This window comes from Natrix helvetica, assembly GCF_964273705.1.
Source record: "Natrix helvetica genome assembly, chromosome: 1".
Taxonomy (NCBI): Eukaryota; Metazoa; Chordata; class Lepidosauria; order Squamata; family Natricidae; genus Natrix; species Natrix helvetica.
In genome coordinates this window covers 130,157,257-130,181,875 of record NC_138548.1, presented here as the reverse complement: position 1 = coordinate 130,181,875, position 24,619 = coordinate 130,157,257, and the positions used below count along the sequence as shown (strand labels likewise).

The 24,619-nt window shown below is 39.4% G+C and overlaps 1 protein-coding gene across 8 annotated transcripts in view; it reads right to left on the bottom strand.

Moving 5' to 3' along the window:
- BIN1 (bridging integrator 1) overlaps positions 1-16,157 on the bottom strand; it is a 130,152-nt gene extending 113,995 nt beyond the window's left edge. For 4 of the 8 annotated variants that reach the window (XM_081937980.1, XM_081937982.1, XM_081937985.1 and 1 more), the window contains exon 1: positions 15,936-16,155. In XM_081937980.1, coding sequence (XP_081794106.1) covers positions 15,936-16,016 — 81 coding nt within the window. In that variant the 5' untranslated portion in view covers positions 16,017-16,155. Of the gene's footprint in view, positions 1-15,935 lie in introns of all 8 variants that reach the window. The other 4 variants (XM_081937978.1, XM_081937981.1, XM_081937984.1 and 1 more) reach the window with 4 other exon arrangements.
- Between the last annotated feature and the right edge of the window lie 8,462 nt (positions 16,158-24,619).

Genomic DNA, 24,619 nt, shown 5'->3' with positions numbered 1-24,619 from the left:
TGAAGTTGAGCTGGCCATGCCCACCATGGCCACACCCTCCCTGCCCCCCCCCAGGTCAAACATGTTAAGTAATTAAGCTCCCCGTTAGAAGAGCGAGTATGCAGAGAAGCGTAATGAGAGTGATATGGAATAACATGCACAAACCAGCATACAGAGACACTGAATAGTATAAAAATATAGTAGTTTACTATGTAGAAATATAGAAGTATTCAGAGTCCGGTTATCAGTCCAAGTCATACACGGTTCAGTAATTCAGTTATCAATATTCTCAGTTTAACACACAAAGTATAGCCAAACAGTAGCAAACCACAATACCTCAAAATACACCTGATCAGCTTCTAACAAAACAGAGAGCTAACAGCCATTCTGGCTCCCTCTTATAGCTGCTTGAGGTAACAAGCCAATTACATCTCTCTAACATTTAAAGTAACAGTAAAATAATCATAGCTTATATACATTGCCAAGCCAAGACCAGGGTTACATCCCTAACAAAACACAATCCTGATGCGGCCCTCATTGAAATTGAGTTTGACACCCCTGCTATAGAGAGATTACCAATAGGCTTCTGAGGGTAATTCAGGGTGATGGTTGCCTATATTGTAAAGCCCTTGCTGGCACAGGAGCTGGTTATTTAAGGAACTGTCTGTCTTCTGCCTGGCCTGTATTAACGGGCAGATTTGGCATGCTCCAGGTCCCGCCCATTAAGCAGTGCCACCTAAAGAGTGCTTTCCCTGTTGCAATGTTTGCCCTCTGGAACACTGATCCTCCCCAAATACGCCTGCCCCCCTCCATGGCTATGTTTGAAAGAATAGGTTTAGAGCAGGCACTATGTCTCTCTCTTAATGATTGCTTTACTTCTGAAGCGTGGGTGGAGATTTTCTGGTTGTTGTTTTAACTGTATTCTACGTAGTGTTACCACCCAGAGTCACTAGAGGTCTGGGTGGCCTTATAAAATTCCAAAATAATAAATAAACAGGGATCACAATTGGATCATTGCTGTGTTAAATATTTGCAAGCTGCAGAAGTGTAAGGCTTTTACAGTTATAAAATTAGCAAACTTGGGTGGCACTGAATGTGAATACAGTATGTACTGTCGAAATGAAATTTATATTTAACAATTGTGTACTTGTATCACCCCATTGTAATAGCTATAGTTATCTTTAAAAAATAGCAATAAACAATAAAATTCAATCTAACAATTAAAAACAAAATGGCAGTTTGCCAACACAAGCAACAAAACATTGGCTATTCCGGAAGATTTTTTTTAACAAACTATTTTTAGCAGTAAAGTGCGATTCAGATGGAGTGCTAATATTAATTTGATCAAAAGCTACACCACTAACAATCCCACTATTTGAAAATATCAGGAAGAGATAGCTTGCAAATAAATAGCATTTTTTAAAAAAAGCTTAGATATTTATAACATGAACAAAATAACTGCAGAGTTATATAAAGATAAGAAACAAAAAGGAAAGGAGACAAATAATGACATAAAATATAATATACAGAAAAAGCAAGTACAATGTATGTATATACAGGTGAAACTTGAAAAATTAGAATATCGTGCAAAAATTCATTTATTTCAATAATGCAACTTAAAAGGTGAAACTAATAGATGAGATAGACTCATTACATACAAAGCAAGATAGTTCAAGCCGTGATGTCATAATTGTGATGATTATGGCTTACAGCTCATGAAAACCTCAAATCCACAATCTCAGAAAATTAGAATATTACATGCAATCAATAAAACAAGGATTGTACATAGAACAATATTGGACCTCTGAAAAGTATAAGCATGCATATGTACTCAGTACTTGGTTTGGGCCCCTTTTGCAGCAATTACTGCCTCAATGCGGTGTGGCATGGAAGCTATCAGCCTGTGGCACTGCTGAGGTGTTATGGAAGACCAGGATGCTTCAATAACGGCCTTCAGCTCTTCTGCATTGTTCGGTCTCATGTCTCTCATCTTTCTCTTGGCAATGCCCCATAGATTCTCTATGGGGTTCAGGTCAGGCGAGTTTGCTGGCCAATCAAGCACAGTAATCCCACGGTCATTGAACCAGGTTTTGGTACTTTTGGCAGTGTGGGCAGGTGCCAAGTCCTGCTGGAAAATAAAGTCAGCATCCCCATAAAGCTCGTCTGCGGAAGGAAGCATGAAGTGCTCCAAAATCTCCTAGTAGACAGCTGCATTGACCCTAGACTTAATGAAGCACAGTGGACCAACGCCAGCAGATGACATGGCTCTCCAAATCAACACAGACTGTGGAAACTTCACACTGGACTTCAAGCATCTTGCAGTTTGTGCATCTCCATTCTTCTTCCATACTCTGGGTCCTTGGTTTCCAAATGAGATGCAAAAGTTGCTCTCATCAGAAAAGAGGACTTTGGACCACTGAGCAACAGACCAGGAATGTTTTTCTTTAGCCCAGGTAGGACGCTTCTGACATTGTTTGTTGTTCAGGAGCTGCTTGACAAGAGGAATACGACATTTGAAGCCCATGTCCAGGATCCGTCTGAGTGTGGTGGCTCTTGATGCACTGACTGCAGCCTCAGTCCACTCCTTGTGAAAGTCCCCAACACTTTTGAATGGCCTTTTCCTGACAATCCTCTCCAGGCTGCAGTCATCCCTGCTGCTTGTGCACCTTTTTCTTCCACACTTTTCCCTTCCACATAACTTTCTATTAATGTGCTTTGATACAGCACTTTAGGAACATCCAACTTCTTTTGCAATTACCTTTTGAGGCTTTCCCTCCTTATAGAGGGTGTCAATGATGTTTTTCTGCACAACTGTCAGGTCAGCAGTCTTTCCCATGATTGTGATTCCTACTGAACCAGACTGAGAGACCATTTAAAGGCTCAGGAACCCTTTGCAGGTGTTATGGCTTAATTAGCTGATTAGAGTGGGACACTTTGAGCCTAGAATACTGCACCTTTTCACAGTATTCTAATTTTCTGAGATTGTGGATTTGGGGTTTTCATGAGCTGTAGGCCATAATCATCACAATTATGACAAATCACGGCTTGAACTATCTTCCTTTGCATGTAATGAGTCTATCTCATATATTCACCTTTTAAGTTGCATTAGTGAAATAAATGAACTTTTGCACAATATTCTAATTTTTCGAGTTTCACCTGTATGTGTGTGTGTGATTGGTGTATATACACAATATATTTTTATATTTTGGTATCTGTATATGTATATTGTGTGTGTATGTGTGTGTGTGTGTGTGTGTGTAAATAAAAGTGTGCGTATACAAACGTACATATAAAAAATTATGTCAAGGACAAGAAATCAAGAATCAGTGTTATTCAGATGAGTACAGTTTATTCCATACTATTCCTAAAAAAGAATCTGCACCACTAAGCCAAATTGGCTGGACTTCAACAGCTGGACTTAGATCTCTTGTGGGTACAAAGGGACTGATGATACATTGACCCTTCCCTCAGGTTTAGCCTGGTCATCTCCTACAATTTACAATTCATGGTTTCTGGACACAATTACGAAGACATTTAAGAAATTTCATCTGATGCCTCAATACAATGACTTTGAAGCTTAATTCTGCAATGATGAGAATTCAGGTTCAAGGCATAAGAAATAACACGATCCATGAATTCAGTTTAGAGACTGCAATATCCTCAAGCAGCCAAAGGTTCTGGAATTGTTAGATTAAAAATCTCAAAAGGATTATGAAAATAAGATATAAGTGAATGACCAGTATGCCAGATATCCCTCATCTACATGAAAGTAATCAATCTTCAGACTTGTGGATCTACTTTTTTATTAGAATTCATAAATGATTCATTAATTAAATACAAAATATTTATAATTAAAATTAAATAATTCTGATCCCAGGAAACTGCTCTGAGTAACAGAACTGGACAGAATTCAAAATGCTTATTTTGCATGCCATCCTATCAGGCATCACTCCAAAGATAGAATGGAACTAGAATCCAACAACTTGAAAGAAAGTGACTACTCTCTCAGAGATTCAGTTGGCTGGCTCCCATATTATGACTGCTAATAAACTGATAAAGAGTGGGTTATTTTGCATAATATTTGCATGATCCCGTTCCTAGAAAACACTTGGATGGGCTTAACTTTTTCATTCGATAATTTGATACTTTTTTTAAAAAAATATCATTAATTTTCTTAATGTACTATCAATCTCTGAGAGTCTTCAATTGTGCCAGGTGCAAACCAAATAAATAAAAAGGGTAATTCCTGTGACCTCTGTATTTCAAGAGCAAGTCTAGGGTCAGTCTCAATTAGGCAATACCAAAATCAAATCAAATAAATAATATTTGTACTCCTCCCGGTGCCACTGCTCATGAGATGGGCAGCCATATAAATATGATAAATAAATATTCTATTGCACCTGTCTCTCTTTATCGCTTTATTTAACAGACAGTCTGCTCCCTATTTTTGTGCAGGAGGGACAGTTTCAAGCTTTCTCATAGTTTTTCATATATAGGCTTCCTCTTGCTTTGTTTCTCCCTGACTACGTGAAAATTGACTCTTTACACATCTCTAATTATCCCAAGTTTCTATATATTTTGCAGTAGAACTAGGGAAAGTGGGAGGAAATAGTCATTTATTTCTATTTTAGCCTGCGTACAATTAAATGTCCTTGAAACTCATAATTGCAAATCATGATTTGTATCCACCTAGATCTAACCTACATGTTCTTCACCAAAACACATTTTCTGATTAAACTTGAAATCAATTCCTAAAATATTTATGTTCCTTGGTTTTCAAAGGGAGTAGGCAATTATAGGGTAGCAAATAGCAGCTAGAAAGAAATCTACAGCATTAAATTCATAGATTATAAATATTTCAGAATTTGGATCTTGCCTTTTTTCTTAAGTGGTCAGTTATGGAAATATCACGAAGACAATATATTTAGAGGGGATCATTAAGGGTATGCTTCTGTTGCCAAAACTTAGCTAAATGCATTTCTTTCTTGCTATTCTCTTCTGTAAATTCTTCTAACTCCATTTTTACTATTAAGTGAAATATTATATTCCACATATAATACAGCAAACAAATAAAAAACATATGTTCCATTAATGAGGAATATTTTTGAAAATTTGAGATAAGGTGAATGATTCCTCTTCTCTTGTTTATGCACAATAAGCAGCCCACTTGAGCTATCAATTCCCTTTGCTCTATTGATATCATGGGCTATTTTAGAATATCCAAAATCCTTACATGCCACTAGCAATTTACTTATTTTTTTATTTTCCTCTTATGTAAAGCAATATTCTATGCATTATAAATGGCTTCTGCTATGACCATACACTTTTCTGAATTTTACAGAGGCCTGATTTTGAGCTTTTTCTTCTGCTACCACTTTCAGCCCAAGTTCTACAAATTGCAAAAAAATTTAATTCCATACATTTAGTGGTTAGAGTTGATAACTTACAAAGAGCAATATAAATCAGTGCGGTAGCGCTAATTATGTCACAATCAAAGCAGCGGTGGGTGTGCAATCTGGCTCAGTTTTCTCTTAAGAGAGACAGAAGGGCCATTTTCTTGTTTTATAAATTATTGTAACAACAGAAGCTCCAGTTTTTCCTTTAAAAATAAGGCTAATGATTCACCAACTGAGATGCAGAAGGCCTCCCTGAAATCAATTTGATTTTATACAAAGCTTCCAAGTCATGGTGTGTTCACCAAACAGGATGCCAGCAGGCTGATCTAGAGAATGTAGGCAGGACCATGTGGCACACAATCCTCTTTCAAAGGCAAGACTGACAATGCTTAATGCCCAAGATAGACTTATGCCTGAAGGCCTGCCCATCACTAACCTTTCTAGAATTCCACAGAATGACAGAGTGGATAGCATTCACTTCAGCAACAGAGTGGCCAACCCCTGGAATGCTCTAACCTTAAACTGTGAACTGTGGACCTCACCCCATTCCTAAGAGGTCTGTAAAGGGGGCGTGCATAAGCGCACCAGCATGCCTACCAACCCTGTCCTTCTGTCCCCATTTATTTGTATTCATTTCCTTTGTTCATGTCCATGTTCATACTTATACCTGCTATCTTGTACATGTTTGACAAACTAATAAATAAATTAATAAAAATTCTTCTATATCCCCTTCTGGAACATTAAAAACCAGGCTGAAAAGACCTAGATTCCCATCTCGTTCCCATCCTATCATGGTCAAAGTTCTCTGAAGAGAATGAAATATTTCAGAGATGCAACATTAAATCTACTGAATCATCCAGTATAGTGTATCTCAAGCTTGGCAGCTGTCTAGACTTCAACTCGCAGAATTTCTGAGTCCATTTGCTGGCTGGGAAATTCTGAGAGTTGACATCCACGCATCTTCAAGTTGCCACGCTTGAGAAACAATGATATAGCACAAAGATTGGTATTTATTTGTTTTAAAGAAAAGGGCAAGTATCTGGAGAAAGTTTAACGGAAGTTATGGCAATTGTGTAAGAGAACTATCATGAGAAGTAATGAAAAGAGAAGACTATTTGGAACAAAAGTCATTGTTTTGTTTTGCTTTGTAAATGGAACACGCTTTATTCATTGCTTATTCCTAGCAGCTTTTAAAGATAATGTGAAAATATAAGAATAATGAAATCATTATTAGACAGCTCCTCCAAAGATAGTGATTTTGTAGTTATTGTCTTATAATATCCATGGAACTCTCACTGACAAAATTTAAAAAATGTTACATCATGTATGTAAAGGGAACAGCGTGTCTTCCAAAATATGGGTTATTAGTGCTACCCACTCATTCCAGCATAAATAAGCATTCAGAGGTGGAAACATGATCATCCTTAACCTATTATTTTCTTTATCTAATGGATCTGAAGAAAACAGCTCAACGTGCAAATTTCATTATTTTAGAAAAACACTACTCCGTACCAAATATATTGATTTACTATTGCTGCAATTAAGTAAAAAAAAAGTGTGTGTATACATTTAGTTTTACATACCCAACCCAAAGTTTAAAAGATTCTTGCACTGAGGCCATTAATTCTAAACAAAGTTGCAGTAACTTTGATAAACAACACAAGAAAAGAACCTAAGAGAAATATCAATATAAGGACTAAACCTATCTATTATGTGGCAGAAAAAACCCTTATGTCTCAAACTGTTAATTTGTGGAAACATTAATCCAGGACACCAATAGTTATTTTGAGCAGACACAAAATTTACTATAATGTAACATAATGAAATAGAACTTGAAACTGTTCAAAGCCAGTCAAGAATTTCCTTGGTGGTACAAAACTAACTTAAAAGTGATATATTGTTAAAAGCCATTTTTTAACATATCATATGACTGACAGAAGAAAAAAAAAGATAGCTCAGATATAAAAGTTATATTTCCAAATTAGCTTTGCCCCATCTGATTCCTCTTGTACGTCAAATATATAGCGACCAAATCAGTCTTCCCAGTTTGATGCCTTCCATGTGTATTAAACTGCAGTTCTCTGACTTCTTATGCTGATGGCAGGGAATTCTATGGCATGCTAATGGAGCATTCTCAAAAATCTGGCATAACTAAAGGGTGTGAAAAAGCTGGTATAGATTATACGAGCAGAAAGGCCAATAGTCTGTTTTGATATAAGGTAGAATTGTAATAGTTAGTTTAGTTTAGTTTAGTTTAGTTTATAGTTTATTTAATTTATAGACCGCCCCCTCTCCCCGTAGGGACTCGGGGCGGTGTACAGACCATTCATAATCAAAACAACAGAAAATAACATAAGACATAGAGCAGAAACAACACACACACACTGTCTGTATATAAAACCCCAAAACCAATTTAAATAATTAAAAAACAATTTTAAAACCCGTTTAAAACCCCAATATAAAATTTAAAAAGCCATCCAGGAAAGTTAGTAATAGATGTTAAATACAGTTACGATTATAATTATAATTAGGCCAGACCAGCTACTCGAAACAGGTGGGTCTTGAGTTTCTTGCGGAAGGAGCGGAGATCAGAGGTGGTTCTAATATCGGGGGGGGAGGTCGTTCCAGAGGGTTGGGCCCATCACAGAGAAGGCCCTACTCCTAGGCACCGGCCGCCCGCACTGTTTAGCGGATGGTACCCGGAGGAGGCCCTCTCTGTGAGAGCGGATTGGTCGCAGGGATTTACCTATCATAAGAATTTACAATAGGCATTTTAATGAACTATCACTCTGCATCCAACCACTATATATCTCATGTCTAGCTTTTTCAAGAGGATCACAAAGGACCAAACACAATACTGAATTCTGGATTGATCTTTATGCAAGAAAGGAGGAACTGGGAGTTAGTAAGCATCTCAACTGAGGAGAAAGCATGGGTTCCTTTTTCTTACTGTCTATTGTCTCCCATCGTATACTGTTCCAAGAAAGCCTTCAACTCTTACCAGCCCTTTAATTTATGCTCTGGAGGCAAAACATGAAATTAAGAGCAGGAGATTGAAGTTATTATATAAAATATCATTTTTTTTTTTACATTTCATCTCCCACCATTCAGATATCTCATTGCCATCAAATTACAGGCAGCCATTCCAAGCAGCCTTGGGTTCCCACAAGACTTCAGACAGACCATCTGTGAATTACAGAAATGAACATTTGCCTTCTGGATAAATATAGCAGAGATCTCCTGCATCTGTTACACAGATGACTAAAGAATTCAACCACCTGTCCTTAATTTTGACATAGTTACTATGAACTACACTAGATGACTTCATTGTTTCATTTCTAGTCCATTTTATAATTTATTTCAAATTTCTGTTTACTACAATCACCTTTTCAGAATTAAGTCCATAATTAAGTGGAAAAGTTTACAACGTTATGGAAAGCCTAAATGCTCCTATAGCTGTGGCTTTCAAACTACGCACAGATGGAAATTGGAGTTCCTTTGTAAGCATAATAGTCAAAAATTCCTCATCCTCTCTCAATTTTCTCTAGAGTTGAACTTGTTGGGATATACACTGTATTTTCAAAGTCCATTCTCAGGTGATATAACAGCACAAAAGTTCATAAACTGCTCCTATGCATTGCTAATCACCAAGGAATATTTAGAAAACACTGTGTTATATTCTGCTTTCTGCTGCTGTACAACATGCTCTAGAACTCTGCAATACCGGCTGGCATCTATGCCAGGGACAAGTGATAAAACAAGCATCAGACATCAACATGCAACTATGCAAGGGCAGAGTGTGCATCGTGATATCACATACACCTCCAAATGTCATGAATTTGATGTAATTGCAGTTTGCTGTGGATGTCTATGACAATACTCAGAGTAGATTATAGAATTCTTGTAGTTGACTTAAAAGGGATATTCTTTGACAATAATGATTGAGCATCATTATATTAAAAGCACACCTGGAATGTTTATAGTCCATCGTATCCCAAAAGATATCCCAGCACATAAAGAATGGTTGCTGGAACTGGGCATGTCTAGTTTAATGAAAAGAAGGACTAGGAGTGACATGATAACAGTGTTCCAATATCTCAGGGGTTGCCACAAAGAAGAGAGAGTCAAACTATTCTCCAAAGCACCTGAGGGTAGGACAAGAAGCAATGGATGGAAGCTAGTCAAGGAGAGAAGCAACCTAGAACTAATTAGAAATTTCCTGACAGAACAATTAATCAGTGGAACAACTTGCCTCCAGAAGTTGGAAATGCTCCAACACGGGAATTTTTAACAAGAGAACCATTTGCCTGCCTGAGCAGGGGTTTGGACTAGAAGACCTTCAAGGTCCCTTCCAACTCTGTTATTCTATTCTATTCTATTCTTTCTGAAGTCCATATCTTAAACTGTAAGGGGGGAAAAAAAACTCGATTACTCCTTAGTTAAGTAGATAATCCTGAATTTGAAACCCTGTATTTGAATGCATGGAAAGCTGAAAAGGAGAAAATACACAATTACATCCTTAGCTTTATTTTTGTGGAAAGTTTACCAAAACCAAAGTTTTTAAAACATTTACAAAATCATTTTACAATAATCGGTGATAGCATTCCAAGAACATGTTCACAAAGAAAACAGGGTGCAGATTAATCCTTCAGCATTTTAGCTTCTGAAAAGCAAGCCAGCAATATCTTTGTATAATAAAATCATTTCCTTATTTTGCAATGTATTTCATGAAGAGTGACTCCCAGAATAAGACTCTATAAATCTGTAAAGAGTTTAAAACAGATGTTTTGTATCAACTTTCATCAGCTCCTGCCAGTATACCAATGACCAGAAACTGTGTAAATGTAGTTCAGAACATCTGGAGGACATAAGATTACTTTTTAACTAAAGATTTACTTTTTAAGATACTCTTGAGTCAAGCACAACCACCAGTAACTACATGAATATATTTCTTCACAACAGAATGGAAATTACTTGCTATTGTCTTCTTTTGAAATATTTGTTTATTTGGTTGGTTATTAAATTAATATCCACTGCAAGTAGTCAACCAGTCTCTTTGTTTACAACAAGCAAAGCATAAATAACTGCTGCAATTACATTTTAAAACATTCATGGTACAAAATAAAAAACAATTCAAACCACAAGAACACTAATAATAATCAATTGATCAAGGGCGTTATCTGCATTATTTTAACCTCCTTAAAGCATCAAAAACACTACAATTTCAATTAACTTTCAGAAAGTTAACAATGTGGGAGCAAGCCTGATTTCTATAAAATAGGCACCATCACGGAAAAGCAACACCTATCCATTTCTGCTCCATTACTACATTCAAAGTAGGAAATCATCTCCAAGAACATACAAGTCAAGTTGGCCAGTTCTGGCTGCCAATGGCAGTCCTATAAGAATATCCATCCATCCAGACAATAACCAACACTTTGGATTTCATCCAGAAGCCAGAGGAAGATATGGTGGAATCCGAAGTAACAAAGTAATATGATTGTAGCAACCAATAACTGGATCACACATTCTTGACCAATTGAAGCTTATGAGTGATCTTCAAAGGCAGTCCCATGCAGAGCACATTTCAATAGTTCAAGTGAGCAATGATGGCAGAATGCATCACTGTTGAAAAATCATCAAGTAGGGCTGCAACTGGCACATCAAACAAAATTGGGCACTTCTACCTCAATAAATCATGAACCTGTTCTTTCAGAAGCAGTATCACACATACACACCATCAAGAGACACCACCAGAACTGACCCAAAACTTTGATGTACAAACAATCTGTCTTGCTAGAATTAAACCCCAATCTATTCCATGCCATCCAGATCACAACTGCGCCATAAGAGATGCCATAAGCTTTCTTAACTGTAATTCCCAATGCCCTTCTATTGCTGGAAATAGTTTATTCCAACACCAGGCAACCTGACCCTCCGGCTGTTGTTAAACTACAATTCCCAGCAATTCCCACCCTCATTTCCAAAGGTAAAAGAATGTAAGAAAGTATACTTCAGCAATACATGGAGAGTTTATGACTATATATTTGTGGGGGACTGCAGGAAACAGGTAGGAGAAGAGTTATGTGGATATGAGAAGAGGCAGCCCATTCAGAGTTGGGGCTGTGCAACATTTCAAAGAGATACTGGATTCAGGCTTAAATGATAGTAATATTTTAACCCATTAATTAAACTAAGAAATTATATTCTCAAGATAGAAGAAGAGACAAATTAAGGAATATTTACTGCAAAACAGCAATGGAGGAGTATACCGGTAGTTTGTTTATGTGGTTTATTTACCACTTGAAACCTGCCATAGAGTTGTTGCCATACTTTGTACGGGTAAGATAACTTTGGACAGTATAGTGCAACTCATCAACAGGCAAAGGCTTCTCCTGTAAATAGATCCGTCTCATTTAGAAACATGGTTCAGCTTAATCATCTTAAAGGAGAAGAAGTTAATATAACCTTCCCTCTAATATTTAGTTCCACATCCACTGGACTAGCCCATCTGCTGAGGATGGAATCACAAAACTCCTTTGCAAGACAAGCAGGAGAGCCTGGAACTGCCAGCTGCCTGCAAGGACAGCTGTTTGGTGTCAGTTCAGTTATAGATCACCCCTTCACAAAAGTCCAAGTATACAAAGAGGAGTCCAATGCAAGCCATGATAATATCATGCATGTCACAGTATCATTGCAATATGTAATTTGTATCATTTGCACAATGAAGTCATCATGCCATTACTCCCCTACTCCCCAGATACCTACATTTTTTCTTCATGTCTAAAGTCCTGCTCCCATTGCTGTCATAGGGTGGAAGTGAGGCATGAAATCATGATTAGGAATTTGGCAAAGGTCTTTCTCCAGAGTGAAAACAGTTCCTGGCCATCTGGACAATTGCACAGTGAGATTAAGAAATTCTCCAGTATCTCCTTCCCAAACCAAGGTTTTTCATACAAGAAAATCTCCAGGAAGGAAATACCAGACATCCTCAGTAGGCTTCAAGAAGCTTTGCAGGATCACACACTGAATACAGTGCCTAAGGGATGGAGAAAGTGTGATGGGGGACCCAAAATAAAAGGAAAACTTCCTCTTTTTACTATCACCATCCAGGGATAGCTGCATGGCGCCCATTAGGCTTTACCAGGACAGTCAAATGCCTGGGAACAAAAACAGGATAAGACAACTCCAGGATTAGTGCTTAGTGTTTATCACTTCACCACAGCCGTTGGGGAGGTCCAAAAGCCAAATCGCCCCAAATCATCCAGTGAGCCATGCAGATAGCAGTACATTTCAACCTGGCTCTCCCAAACCTAGGCTTATACAGCAGCAGCTGGTGCCGTACAGACAAGAGAAACAGGGTAGTGAATTAAATTCAATGCTTCTATTTATTAATCCTAATGGTCTGAGAGAGGTTTCCAGCGATGAAATATAGGTAGTTCTCAACTTATGACCACAACTGAGCCCAAAATTTCTGCTGCTAAGCAAAATAGTTGTTAAATGAGTTTTGCTCCATTTTACAACTTTTCTTGCCCCAGTTGCTAAGTGAGTCACTGCAGTTGTTAAATTAGTAGCCTAGTTGTTAAGTGAATCTGGCTTCCCCACTGACTTTGTCAGAAGGTCGCAAAAGGGGATCACATGAACTCAGGACATTGGAACAGTCATAAATACTGAAATTTGATCATGTGACCACAGGGATGTGGCAATGGTCGTAAGTGTGAAAAACAGTTGTAAGTCACTTTTTTCAGTGCCGCTGTAACTTTGAACAAACTGTTGTTAAGTCGAAGACTACCTGTACTCTGCCCTTATTGAATGGTCAGGTATAAATGACTTTCCACAGCGGAGATGACAATCTAGGGCGTGTAAGAAAGGCAGTTTTTAGCGCTTGTTGCTACTGCCAGGAGATTTGGGCGTAGGGGTTTTGGCAGGTGAAGTTTCCAAATCTGTCTCAGGATGAAGGAGCAGAAAAAGAAAAGCAGTTTGCCACTCAAACCAAAGACAACAAGCAATCTGAATCAAAACAGAGTTTCTCCGCCTCTTCCCAGCACTATAGCAATAGCACTTAGGTTTATATACCACTTCACAGGGCTTTACAGCCCTCTCTAAGCGGTTTACAGAGTCAGCATATTGCCCGCAACAATCTGGGTCCTCCTTTTACCCACCTCGGAAGACCGAGTCAACCTGGTGAGATTCGAACTGTCAAATTGCAGGCAGACGGCAATCTCTGCAGCACTTCTGCCGTCTTCCCCCCACCCCCACTCCACCTGGGCGGGCAGCCTCTTGACGGCCACAAGATGAGCGAATCCGGTGGCTTCCACGGGCACCTTCCCTCGCCTCGCCTCCCCTCCCCGCCGCTTGGGCCAACCTAAGCTCTCGCAGAGCCTCTTCCGAAAGCCGCTTTATCCCAATAAGCCTCTTCCTGCGGCCTGACCTCGCACCTCAAGTCAAAAGGGGAAAGTAAAAAAGGGGCGGAGGGGAGAGAAGAGAAGAGCCGGCTTTACGGGCAAGCCAACGCTTCGCTCTCCCCGTCAGACCGCCAAAGCCTTCACACCTAAGTCTGTAGAGATTCTCAGTCATCCAGGTCATGATTGTCCCAAAGGTGCTTTATTCAAGAAGCAACTGGACTTCCTTGGTTTTTTTTTTCCTTTTGAAGACATTTCGCTTGTCTGCAAGGAATATCAAATCCTTCCATTCCTCACAGTCCTGTCAGAACTGAAGAAGCTTCTTGGATGGGGAGCGAAACGTCTTCAAAGAAAAAAAAACAAGAAAGTCCAGTTGCCTCTGGGGGGGGGGAAAAATTCCTTTGGGACTTCACACCTAACGGTGAAGTGAAGGGAACGGAGCCTTTCCCCAAGGGGAAGAAACCCCCGACTCGGTTCAGTTTAAGCTGCAGAGGGAGCCCCGGGGAAGGAGCCGGCGGACGGTCCCAAAGGCAGAAGTCGCTCCAAGAGTCACTTCCAGGGGAAATTCCGGAGGGAGAATTTGCAGCCGAAGCCTCTTTTACCTTAAAGGAGGGGAAAGGAAAACGCTGCGGGGGGGGGGGGGCGTTTGAAGAGATTGACAAGATCGCTTCTGCCGAAGGAAGACAAGAAAGGGAAATCTCGCCCGCATTTCATCTGACGTAATTTGAGCCCGATCCGTGTGGGGCTTTTTTTTTCCTTTTAACCCTGAAAAGATCGGCGACCTTTTGCAACTCGGCAAAATGTAAGAAGCGGTGCTCTCGGAGGCCAGCCAGTCACAAAAAAGCATCCCCTTCCCCCCCCCCTCCTCAGTTCATTAATCTCACGGCGAGGCTTGGCCACCGAACTAGTTTTAAGGTTTAAGCCAAAACGAGGCAGCGGAGAGGGTTCGCTCTCTCCTCCACCCCGAGCCGCATTAATTCCCTCGCTTCGGCCGGAGCGACCAGAAATAGCCGCCGTCCTGCGTCAGTCAGGCAGCGCGCGAGGTTTTTTTTTTTTCCCCTCCCTAATTTTTTGCCTCGCTCCGAGCACTGCTTTGCCAAAGCTGCAAGGTGAAGTGGGGGGGGGAGTAGGGGGGGAGGCCCTCCCCGCTGCCGACGCCCCGGAGCGATGAAACAGGGCAAAGAGAGAGAGAGAGAGAGAGAGAGAGAGAGAGAGAGAGAGAGAGAGAGAGAGAGAGAGAGAGAGAGAGAGAGAGAAAGAAAGAAAGAAAGAAAGAAAGAAAGAAAGAAAGAAAGAAAGAAAGAAAGAAAGAAAGAAAGAAAGAAAGAAAGAAAGAACGGGATCGGATGATGGGGATTATCTTTCGACCCATAACAGCAGCATACAGAAAAGCGAGTGCCTATAATAACCTTCGCCGCTCCGCCCTCGGACGAGATTTTAACCGGGGGGGGGGGCGGAAAAAGACAAATACTCGATCCCAAAGATTCCCAACTCGGGGCTTTCCAGATGTGTTTGAAAAACGACGACCAGCTTCCGGTCCTTCCCACCTTGCGCTTTTAATAGCAATCGCCCCGGTGCTGATTTGGAAAGAAATCCGAAATCCCCCCGCCCTCCATCCCCAGGTTCGAAGTCTTGGTCCCCGTCCGTAGTCCCCCAACCCCTCCCTTCCAACTCTGTTGGATTCTCTAGTCTAGTCTAGTTTAAACCACGGTGGGTCTTTGAGAACACGAGTGCGGGCGGGAGGGGGGGTCTTTCCGCCCGCGGATCTTTCCTCCTTCCGAGCACCTGAATCAGAAAGCGAGTGCAACCATCCCCCAAAAAGAGAGCCAACGGCGGGGGGCTAACCAGGTGGAAGGCGAAGGCAAGAGAGACAACGTGGCCGAGCTGTCAATGTCAACGAAAGGAAGCATACGGCGTTGGAGAATTGGTGCATTACGTTGCAACCGCCTTCCCCCCCCCCCCCTCTCTCTCCCGTATCCTACATAATCACAGCAATTGCAACAGCAGCAGCAGCCTTTTTTTGTTTTCGCTTCCTCTGAGGTGAGGAAGTGCCCCCTGCAAATGCTGGGCTTGCAGATTAACCTCCGAGAGTCTTCCCCGTTATTTTATTTTATTTTTCCGGATTTTTCCCCCCTCTTCTGCCTGCCCTTTTCCTTACCTTCTCTTGGGCCCTGGTGAGCTTCTTCTGCATGTTGCTGGCTATTTTCCCTGCCGTGACTCCTTTGCCCATCTCAGCCATCCTGCCGTCCTTTTAATTCTTAAATCGGTACGACGGTGGTTAAAGTTAATCAGATTAAGGGGAAGAGAAGAAAGACGAGGACCGAAAAAATGGCCATAGTCCTTCTCAAAAGCTTAGGGACAAGAGGATACAGCCTTTTAAAGAGACAGTACAACACAGGCACGGCAGCGTCTTAAAGGAACAGTGCACCCTGGTTTGAGTAGGGCTGTGCAGGAAGGTTTCTGGCTGGGAAATGGGATATCGTTGATACGGGATGATTAAAAAAAATCAACCTGAGGGAGAATCAAGATCCGATATCGTGTTTTTTTTAAGAATCTGATTGACTACTGACACAAACCTATTGGCATATGGATTAGGGCTCTTAAATATATATTTTAAGAAGAATTTTAAAAGAATAACTACTTCAGTGGTGGGTTTCAAAAATTTTTAGAACCTCTTCTATAGATGTGGCCTGCTTTGTGGGAATGGCTTGCCAGCCATGTGACTGGGTGGGAGTGGCTTGCCAGCCGTGTGACCGGGTGGGAGCAGCTTGCTGGCCATGTGACCGGCTTGCTGGCCATGTGACGGGTGGGAGTGACTTGGCAGTCATGTGACTGGGTGGGCGTGGCCAACTTGTAAAATGTGGTGAAACTCACTTAACAACACTCTTGCTTAGCAACCAAAATGTTGGCTTAGACACTCTGGCATTTGAAGCACGCCAGTCTTAAAGCTGTCAAGTTACAAGACCCTTGAACCCCTAATCCTTTAAAAAAAAACCAGGGTTGTTCAAACTTGACAGCTTTAAGATTTGTGGACTTCAACTCCCAGAATTCCTCCTCTCGCTCTTCATCTTGATGTGCGGACGGGCGGTGGGTGGGAGCTGGAACCGGTTCTAAACGGCACTGTAGATTTATGGAACCTCTTCTATAGAAGAGGTTAGAACTGGCAGGAACCCACCCCTGAACTACTTGTTTGTTTGTTTAGAATGCCTTGTGGTAGTCCAGTGGGAAGTGGCACCAGTAAGGCACGAGTATCCATGAGTAGGCCTTCCCAACCCATGAATGGGTGCAATTGGCCTGGAATGGGACAACTTGCCACAGCCAACTTACTGTGGCCAGCTTACCATGGCCAACTCTCCACGGCCAACTGGCTGCGGGATAATGTAACAATTCTATTTAATTATTTAAAATATTTTAATTTTTGCCATTCACATTTTATTCTGTTCCTCCATTTGCATTTTTTCTTTAATTATTCTATTCTATCATTTCTTTGATACTAGTGGAACTCTTGTCCCGCAGTGAGTTGGCCTTGGCAAGTTGTTCTGCAGCAAATTGGCTGTGGAGAGTTAGCCATGGTGAGTTGGCTGTGGAAAATTCGTCATGGTGAGTTGGCCATGGTGAATTGTCATAGACCCCGCCCCTGGCCACAGCTGCCACCTGCTTTTCAAATAGCAGCCTGTGAGTCCCAGGGAACCCCTCCCCCCAAACTGCATACCAAGTCTGAATAAGGCAGTGCCCCCTACTGAAAACCAAAATTTCATTATTAGGGTTGGTTGCAGTCAGCCAGATGTTTAGACATTTTAATCCACCTATCAAGTTCTTCCCAAGGACATGAGATGGGGAAATGTTGTTGCTTGATGGTGTTAAAGGTGTCGTGCCAAGATGCAAGGTGTTCCAAGTAAAGCTGCCTTTTGCAATTGACTGATTGTGATTTGATTAATGCTGATGGTGCTCAAGTGGCGTTCCAGATGTTTTGGGATTGCACCCAGAATGCCTATTAGTATTAGTCCTCTTCTTGTTGGACTTGATTTGTAATAGCAGATCCGTTATAATTAATAATATTAACTTCTAACAACCACTTAGAGTTATGATAATGTGAAAATGTGTGCTACCTAAGTAACAAAATACTGTACATCTATGTCACAAGAATGTTTTAAATGGGAATGACAGAAGAAGTCAAAGGATAATGGCAGTAAACACAGAGACATCTTTAAAGCTTTTAATTGACAAGTTCTAGTAAAGATTTTCAACATCAGCTGCTGAAATATAGGTAGTCCTCAGCTTATGACCACAATTGAGCCAAAAATTTACGTTGCTAAGTGAAAAATTTGTTAAGTGAGTTTTGCCTCATTTTACAATTTTTCTTCCCATATTTGTTAAGTGAATCACTGCAGCTGTTAAATTAGTAATACGGTTACCTTTTAGTAACCTTTTGTGACCTTCTGACAAGCAGTCAAATTAGTAACACGGTTACTAATTCACTGCTTGTCAGAAGGTCGCAAAAAGTGATCACATGACCCTGGGACACTTCAACCATCATAAGTGTGAGTCACTTGTTAAGCATCTGAATGTAAATCACATGGGAATGCTGCAACAGTTATAAGTGTGAAAAATCATCGTAAGTCACTATTTTCGGTGCCGTTGTAACTTTGAACAGTTACTAAATGCACTGTTGTAAGTCAACGACTACCTTTACAATCTCTGACAGCATAGAGAATGTCATTCAACACTATGTGCTAGTTCTCACATAATCGGAAACTATGCCTAATGGTTTCTAATCTCAAAAGCTCTAATCCATCTTTTTTTTTTTAAATGAATGACCAGCTGCAGCATATTCCTTGTCTCTTTTAAAAAATATTATTATTCACACTCTTAAAATATATAAAGGTAAAGGTTCCCCTCGCATATATGTGCTAGTCGTTCCCAACTCTTGGGGGGGTGTTCATCTCCGTTTCAAAGCTGAAGAGCTAGCGCTTCCGAAGACGTCTCCATGGTCATGACTAAGCGCCGAAGGCGCACAAAACGCTGTTTCCTTCCCACCAAAGGTGGTTCCTATTTTTCTACTTGCATTTTTACATGCTTTCGAACTGCTCGGTTGGCAGAAGCTGGGACAAGTAACGGGAGCTTACTCCATTACACGGCACTAGGGATTTGAACCACCAAACTGCTGACCTTTCTGATGGACAAGCTCAGCATCTTAGCCACCAAGCCACCACAAAGTTCTAATAATGAACTTGTAAAATAGAGCATTAGCAAATTCACTATTATGGAAAATCATAATCCCTGAAAATCTGGAGGACTGATTTTCATCTTTTCCCCCCTGAATCACAGGGTTCAGTCCTGTGCAAGTTTACTCATTGAGCTTTACATGTCATCTAGTTAAATATCCATGAAAGTCTATTTAGTAAGGTGAAAATACAGTGAGCATAGTGAGGATTTCTAGTAGGTAAGTGGTTGAGAGCCGGGGCATTTTACATTTGCTTCTCGGTCTTACTGAATATTCTCTCTCATAATTGAAATGCAAAAATTTCATTTCAAGGAAACACATATTGATCACTGGAGCTTGGGTTCCTCCAAATAGGCAGTTTCAGATGCTGCCCATTCATTTTTCTTCTTCTATTCTCATATAGCTAATGCAGGGAGAAAAGCCAAATGAAGGGCACAAAGGACCAAGTAATGCAACAGGCTATGATATCAGACTGCAGGGACAAAGGGGCAGAATATGCATTACAAAATCACTATTCATGTGTCAACTTGCTTCCATCACCTCCCGTTCCATTCCATTCTTCACTCTCCCAATTTTTTTTAATTAGTCATATCAATGTATTTTCTTTGTTTTCTTTTTCTTTTGTTTTCTTTTTTGATTATTTTTGTTTTGTTTAAACTTCCTTTTTACTTCTTAGCTTTTGTTTAAGGGTGTGAGCCATCATGGTGTGATAGGCAGAAAATAAATTTAATAATAATAATAATAATAATAATAATAATAATAATAATAATAATAATAATAACAACAACAACAACAACAACAACAACAACAACAACATCAACAACAAGAGATGGAATAGGCCAAGATCCCTTACTTGGTGCCATCTTGATGTGTGGACTTCAACTTTCAAAATTAGGAGCCATGGTTATGCTGCTGAAGAACTCTGGAAATTGAAATCTACACATCTGGAGGATACCCAGATCATAGAATGCTGGGTGGGATAGGTTTTGTCATCAAGCGGCTGCCTCACACTCCAGTTCTCATTTAAAGACGTTAAATACTGTAGTCTATAATGTTTTATTTGCACTGAAAATCATCCAGTTGTCTTTCGTCGAGTTAACACATTATCCTGTTAGGTTACAAAGGCCCCAGAAGAGAAGTTTTGAGATTAGTGTATTATACCTTATCAATTGTAGTTGTTTCAATAAATTATGGTTTAACAAACTGTAGCCTAATTTGTAGCACTCTATCCATTATGTGCATAGTAATCTATAACAATGTGGAGGAAGTTAAAAAGCAGAGGTGATGCATTAGGCAAAAGATTAATCCATCCATGGATACATCAGTACAAGTGAGCAATGCATTGAACTTATTGCTTTGTTTTATTCAGAATGCATGGCATTCTTAGAGTACTAGCTGTCAATGCACAGAAATGCTTAAATAACTGAAAAGACCTGCTGTCCTGCTTAGCCACAGTGCACTTTGGGTTAATATAGGCCAGTCAGTATCTTGTTGTGGGGATAAGATTAGTAGAGATTTCTGTCGCCGTCCCCACTCCCCCGCCCTACAAGAACATCACCTTGAGTTATCTGAGAAAATGTGGAACATTAGGACAATAGGGAGGGGGAAGCATAGCTATAACTGGAGGACATCTGATTTAAAAATAGTCTTCTTCAAAACAACTGGAATTCCTTGGTTATATTTTTTTTCCTTGAAGACATTTTGCTTCTCATCCAAGAAGCTTCTTCAGAACTTCCAACAAAAATTTCAAGGGGAAAAAAACCCCAAGAAATTTCAGTTGCCCTTGGGAAAAGCACATCTGGGACAACCATGACATGGATGATTACGAATCTCCATAGATATTCTTCAGAAAAGTTTCACTTATGGTGATTTCATGGACACATCTGCCCAATTTTCTTAATAAGGTAAGGAAATGTTTTGCCATTGCCTTGTGGAATATATTTTTGACTTCCCATTGTAGTCTGTAGCTCTGAATTTTCCTCTTGATCCACGCCCCAACTATAAACAACTCTGCTTAGCTTTCTTCAATTCATACCTCTCCTTTTTAAAATAATGTAGTGAGTAAAAATGAAAGATTACTAAACTAGTCAGAACAATACAAACAACATACACACAAACCCAAACAGCAAAGACAAGGTACTTGAAAAGTTGTTTTTTTTAAAAAAAAAGACTGTCACCTAGAAACTGTATTACTTAAAATACTGGTCTCCATAACAACAGTTGGTTAATCCTGTCTGCACACTATGACATGTAATAAAATAGAGGCCAAATATTTATAGGAATAACTTGATAGTTTAAGTTTATATTATATACTATATTTACTTTAGAGTTTCAAGTGAGGGGGAAGAATCAGATTTCCAGTTACCCCATCCATTTTTGCTATAACCAATTTGGGCTGAATGCCAAAAGGCTGGAATTTTCCACCAAGTCTAATAAGAACAAATTCAAAGCTTGCTGCAACAAAAACTCAAAATCCATATCCTTTCTCTAATATTTCTATGCTCCCAAACACAACTGATAAAATAGAGTATTACTGAATACTTGCTCACAGGAAAGTTGATATAGGATTGCAAACTTAAGCAATGATTAAACATTTTTCTTCAAATGTAATTATATAGGAATACATCTCCAAGAATTGGAAACAGGTAGTCCTGCGAATGATGTACATTGGTACCAATCTGGAGGGTTTTTTGAAGGCCAGGGGACTATGGAGTATTTTAAATCTTACGCTCAATTGGGATCAAGGGTGGGTTGCTGCCAGTTTTACTACCTGTTCGCAGTGTGCACGCTACAGATGCACACTGCGCAAGCATGTGCTATTCAATGTAAATTGTTTTTTGCGCATGCGCAGAACAATTTACAATGAACTACGCACATACAGTCATTAAAAAACAAAATGGCGGCAGTCCAGCAGTGGCGAGAGAACTGATTCAGGGGTGTGGCAGGCTTGGGTCCCTGATGGTTCTGCAACCCAGACCTGAATTCCCTTTACCGGTACGGCAGAACTGGGCCAAACTGGCAGCAACCCACCTCTGGTTGGGATACTTTGTGATATATGGACAACGAATGAAATAGATATGTAATTAGAGCTGATTTTTAATCTTATTTTCTTATGAAAATATTGTATAATTTGTATTTCATACTAGTATTTATAAATTTGGACATGCCTTCATTTTATAACTGTCTGGTTTGGTTCTGCAACCCAACAAGACTTAAGAGGGAATTAGAACTGCAGAAGAAACAATTACTACCAACCTGCCTTCCAGTGAGGACCTGTACAGTGCACGCATCAAAAAGAGAGCTGTGAAAATATTTACAGACCCCTCACATCCTGGACATAAATTGTTTCAACTCCTACCCTCAAAACGACGCTAAAGACCACTGCACACCAAGACAATTAGACACAAGGACAGTTTTTTCTCTAACACCATCACTCTGCTAAACAAATAATCCCTCACCACTGTCAAATTACTCACTAATGCTGCATTATTACTATTAGCCTTCTCATCGTTCCTATCTCCCATCTCCTTCCACTTATGACTGCATGACTGTAATTTGTTGCTTGTATCCTTACAACTTATATTGATGTCGATTGTTTCCTGGTTGCTTATTTGTACCCTATGACTATCATTAAGTGTTGTGTCTTATGATTCTTGATGAATGTACAGTATCTTGTCTTTTTATGTACACTGAGAGCATATGCACCAAAAACAAATTCTTGTGTGTCTAACCACACTTTGCCAGTAAAAAAAAAACTATTCTACTTTATTCTATGTGAAGAACTAAAATTTCTGGCTGATCCATCAGCAGGAAGAAATATTAATTCACCAAGCTTCATAATGAAAGGCCTATTTCTTTACTCTCATTGTTAAGAAATTCTTGTTATTAATGAGTTACCTGCCTGGCATAGGTTGGTCTGTCAGAGCTCACAATGATATCACACAGAAGCAATGTGCCCTGACTCTTTTTAGTGTCTTTTGTCATTTGGTTCTATATTTGTGTAAATTGTTGATTTGAGGTATATCCAGATTGAAGGAGGGAAATCAAAAGGATCCTTCAAATTGATGGGAGATACCCTTCAAATCTGTTAAGAGCGGTAATGAAACTTCTTAGATTAGGAATCAGTTTAGAAATCTGAACATGTCTATGTATATATTCCAAAAGAAAGGAAAGATACAAATAAAGTGATCAAATTAACTTTCTAACATGACTTAATTTAATGTTTGCTTGTTCTCCTGCCTTTTATGAATAGCATCTGTTCAGTTATTAATACTGGCCTGGGTCCTGTAGATTTCACATTTTCAGTTCTTAGCACAATCTTTGAATTAGGCCAGTAAAGTACACTGTGTTTGGTTACATTATTTTGTGAAAACTCTGGAAAATAAGTACTAAACCATTGGGAGGTGAAGTGGGCCAACAATATGTCGGTAATTTAAATAACTAATCACATTTGAAATTGGGGGAAATGTTGATGGTCTTTCAACATACAATAAAAACAAAAATATGCTTTTTTAAAAGCAAGGCATTTAGATCCTTTGTTGTTTTGTGATTAGTTTGTGAGGATGTGAATTCAAAACTGAGCAATGTATCACATTAAGAGAAAATTAGCAACTGGAAAAACTTGAATAATGAGTCATCCACTTCAGTGACAAAAAGTACAGATCATTCCAAGGTTGCTATGAAGAAGGTGGAAATGGAAATACTAACAAAAGTGTAAAAGATTAGATTAGGAGATTCTGATTCCAAATGACTCAGTTTCCTCCTTTGTTGTTTATTTGTTGTTCATGAAAGAGCTATGCAGGATTTCCAGACATGCCCTGGGTTAAGAGATGGCAAACAGAGACAGCAACCGTTGTCTGCATCTATATCATTTAGCTCTTGGAAATTGCAATTGGAAATGGCTGCTGCATTAATTAAATTGAATTAAAGTTATAAAACAAATATGAAATATGTAGTATATAAAAATATACAGTGTGAATCAGAAGTATATCAGCATATACGTATTATTTACTTAATAAATTGCCTCTGTAATTGCTAGTTTAAAACTGACAGTTTAGTAATAATTGGAAGCAAGGAAATTGCAAGCACAAGAATCACATAACAGTGGTATATTATTTTAGGTATATAGTATAAATAGTACATATAAAGCAGGGGGAGGACTTATGCAAGATAGAAATTGAGCCTCATGGGGAAAATAGCCATGAAAATTGTCAGGCAAAACTTTAAGAACATCCAAAATAAAATCAAAATGTTCACCATAATCTGGTAATTTTCTGATTTTGGAAGTATACTCATGATTCCTTCCAGATTTAATCTGGGCCAGAATCCTGGAAATTTTTCACTCCAGCTAACTTAACTACTCATTTGTCTCTCTTGGAAAGACTCTTGAAAGCTCTTCTGGCTTGTTAATCATAAAATGGGAAAGAGAATTATGTTGGGTTGGGTTTTGGAAATAGTAGTTTGATTGAGGGCTGATTATCAGGTATTGAAATGGACCTATAAAGAATTAATTCACCTTTACTATTTACTGTAGAAAAATCAGTTTAACTAAAGCCATCCACAAGTTCTGGAACACAATTCATCTGACAGCCTGAAATAGTGAGATAGAACAAATGGGA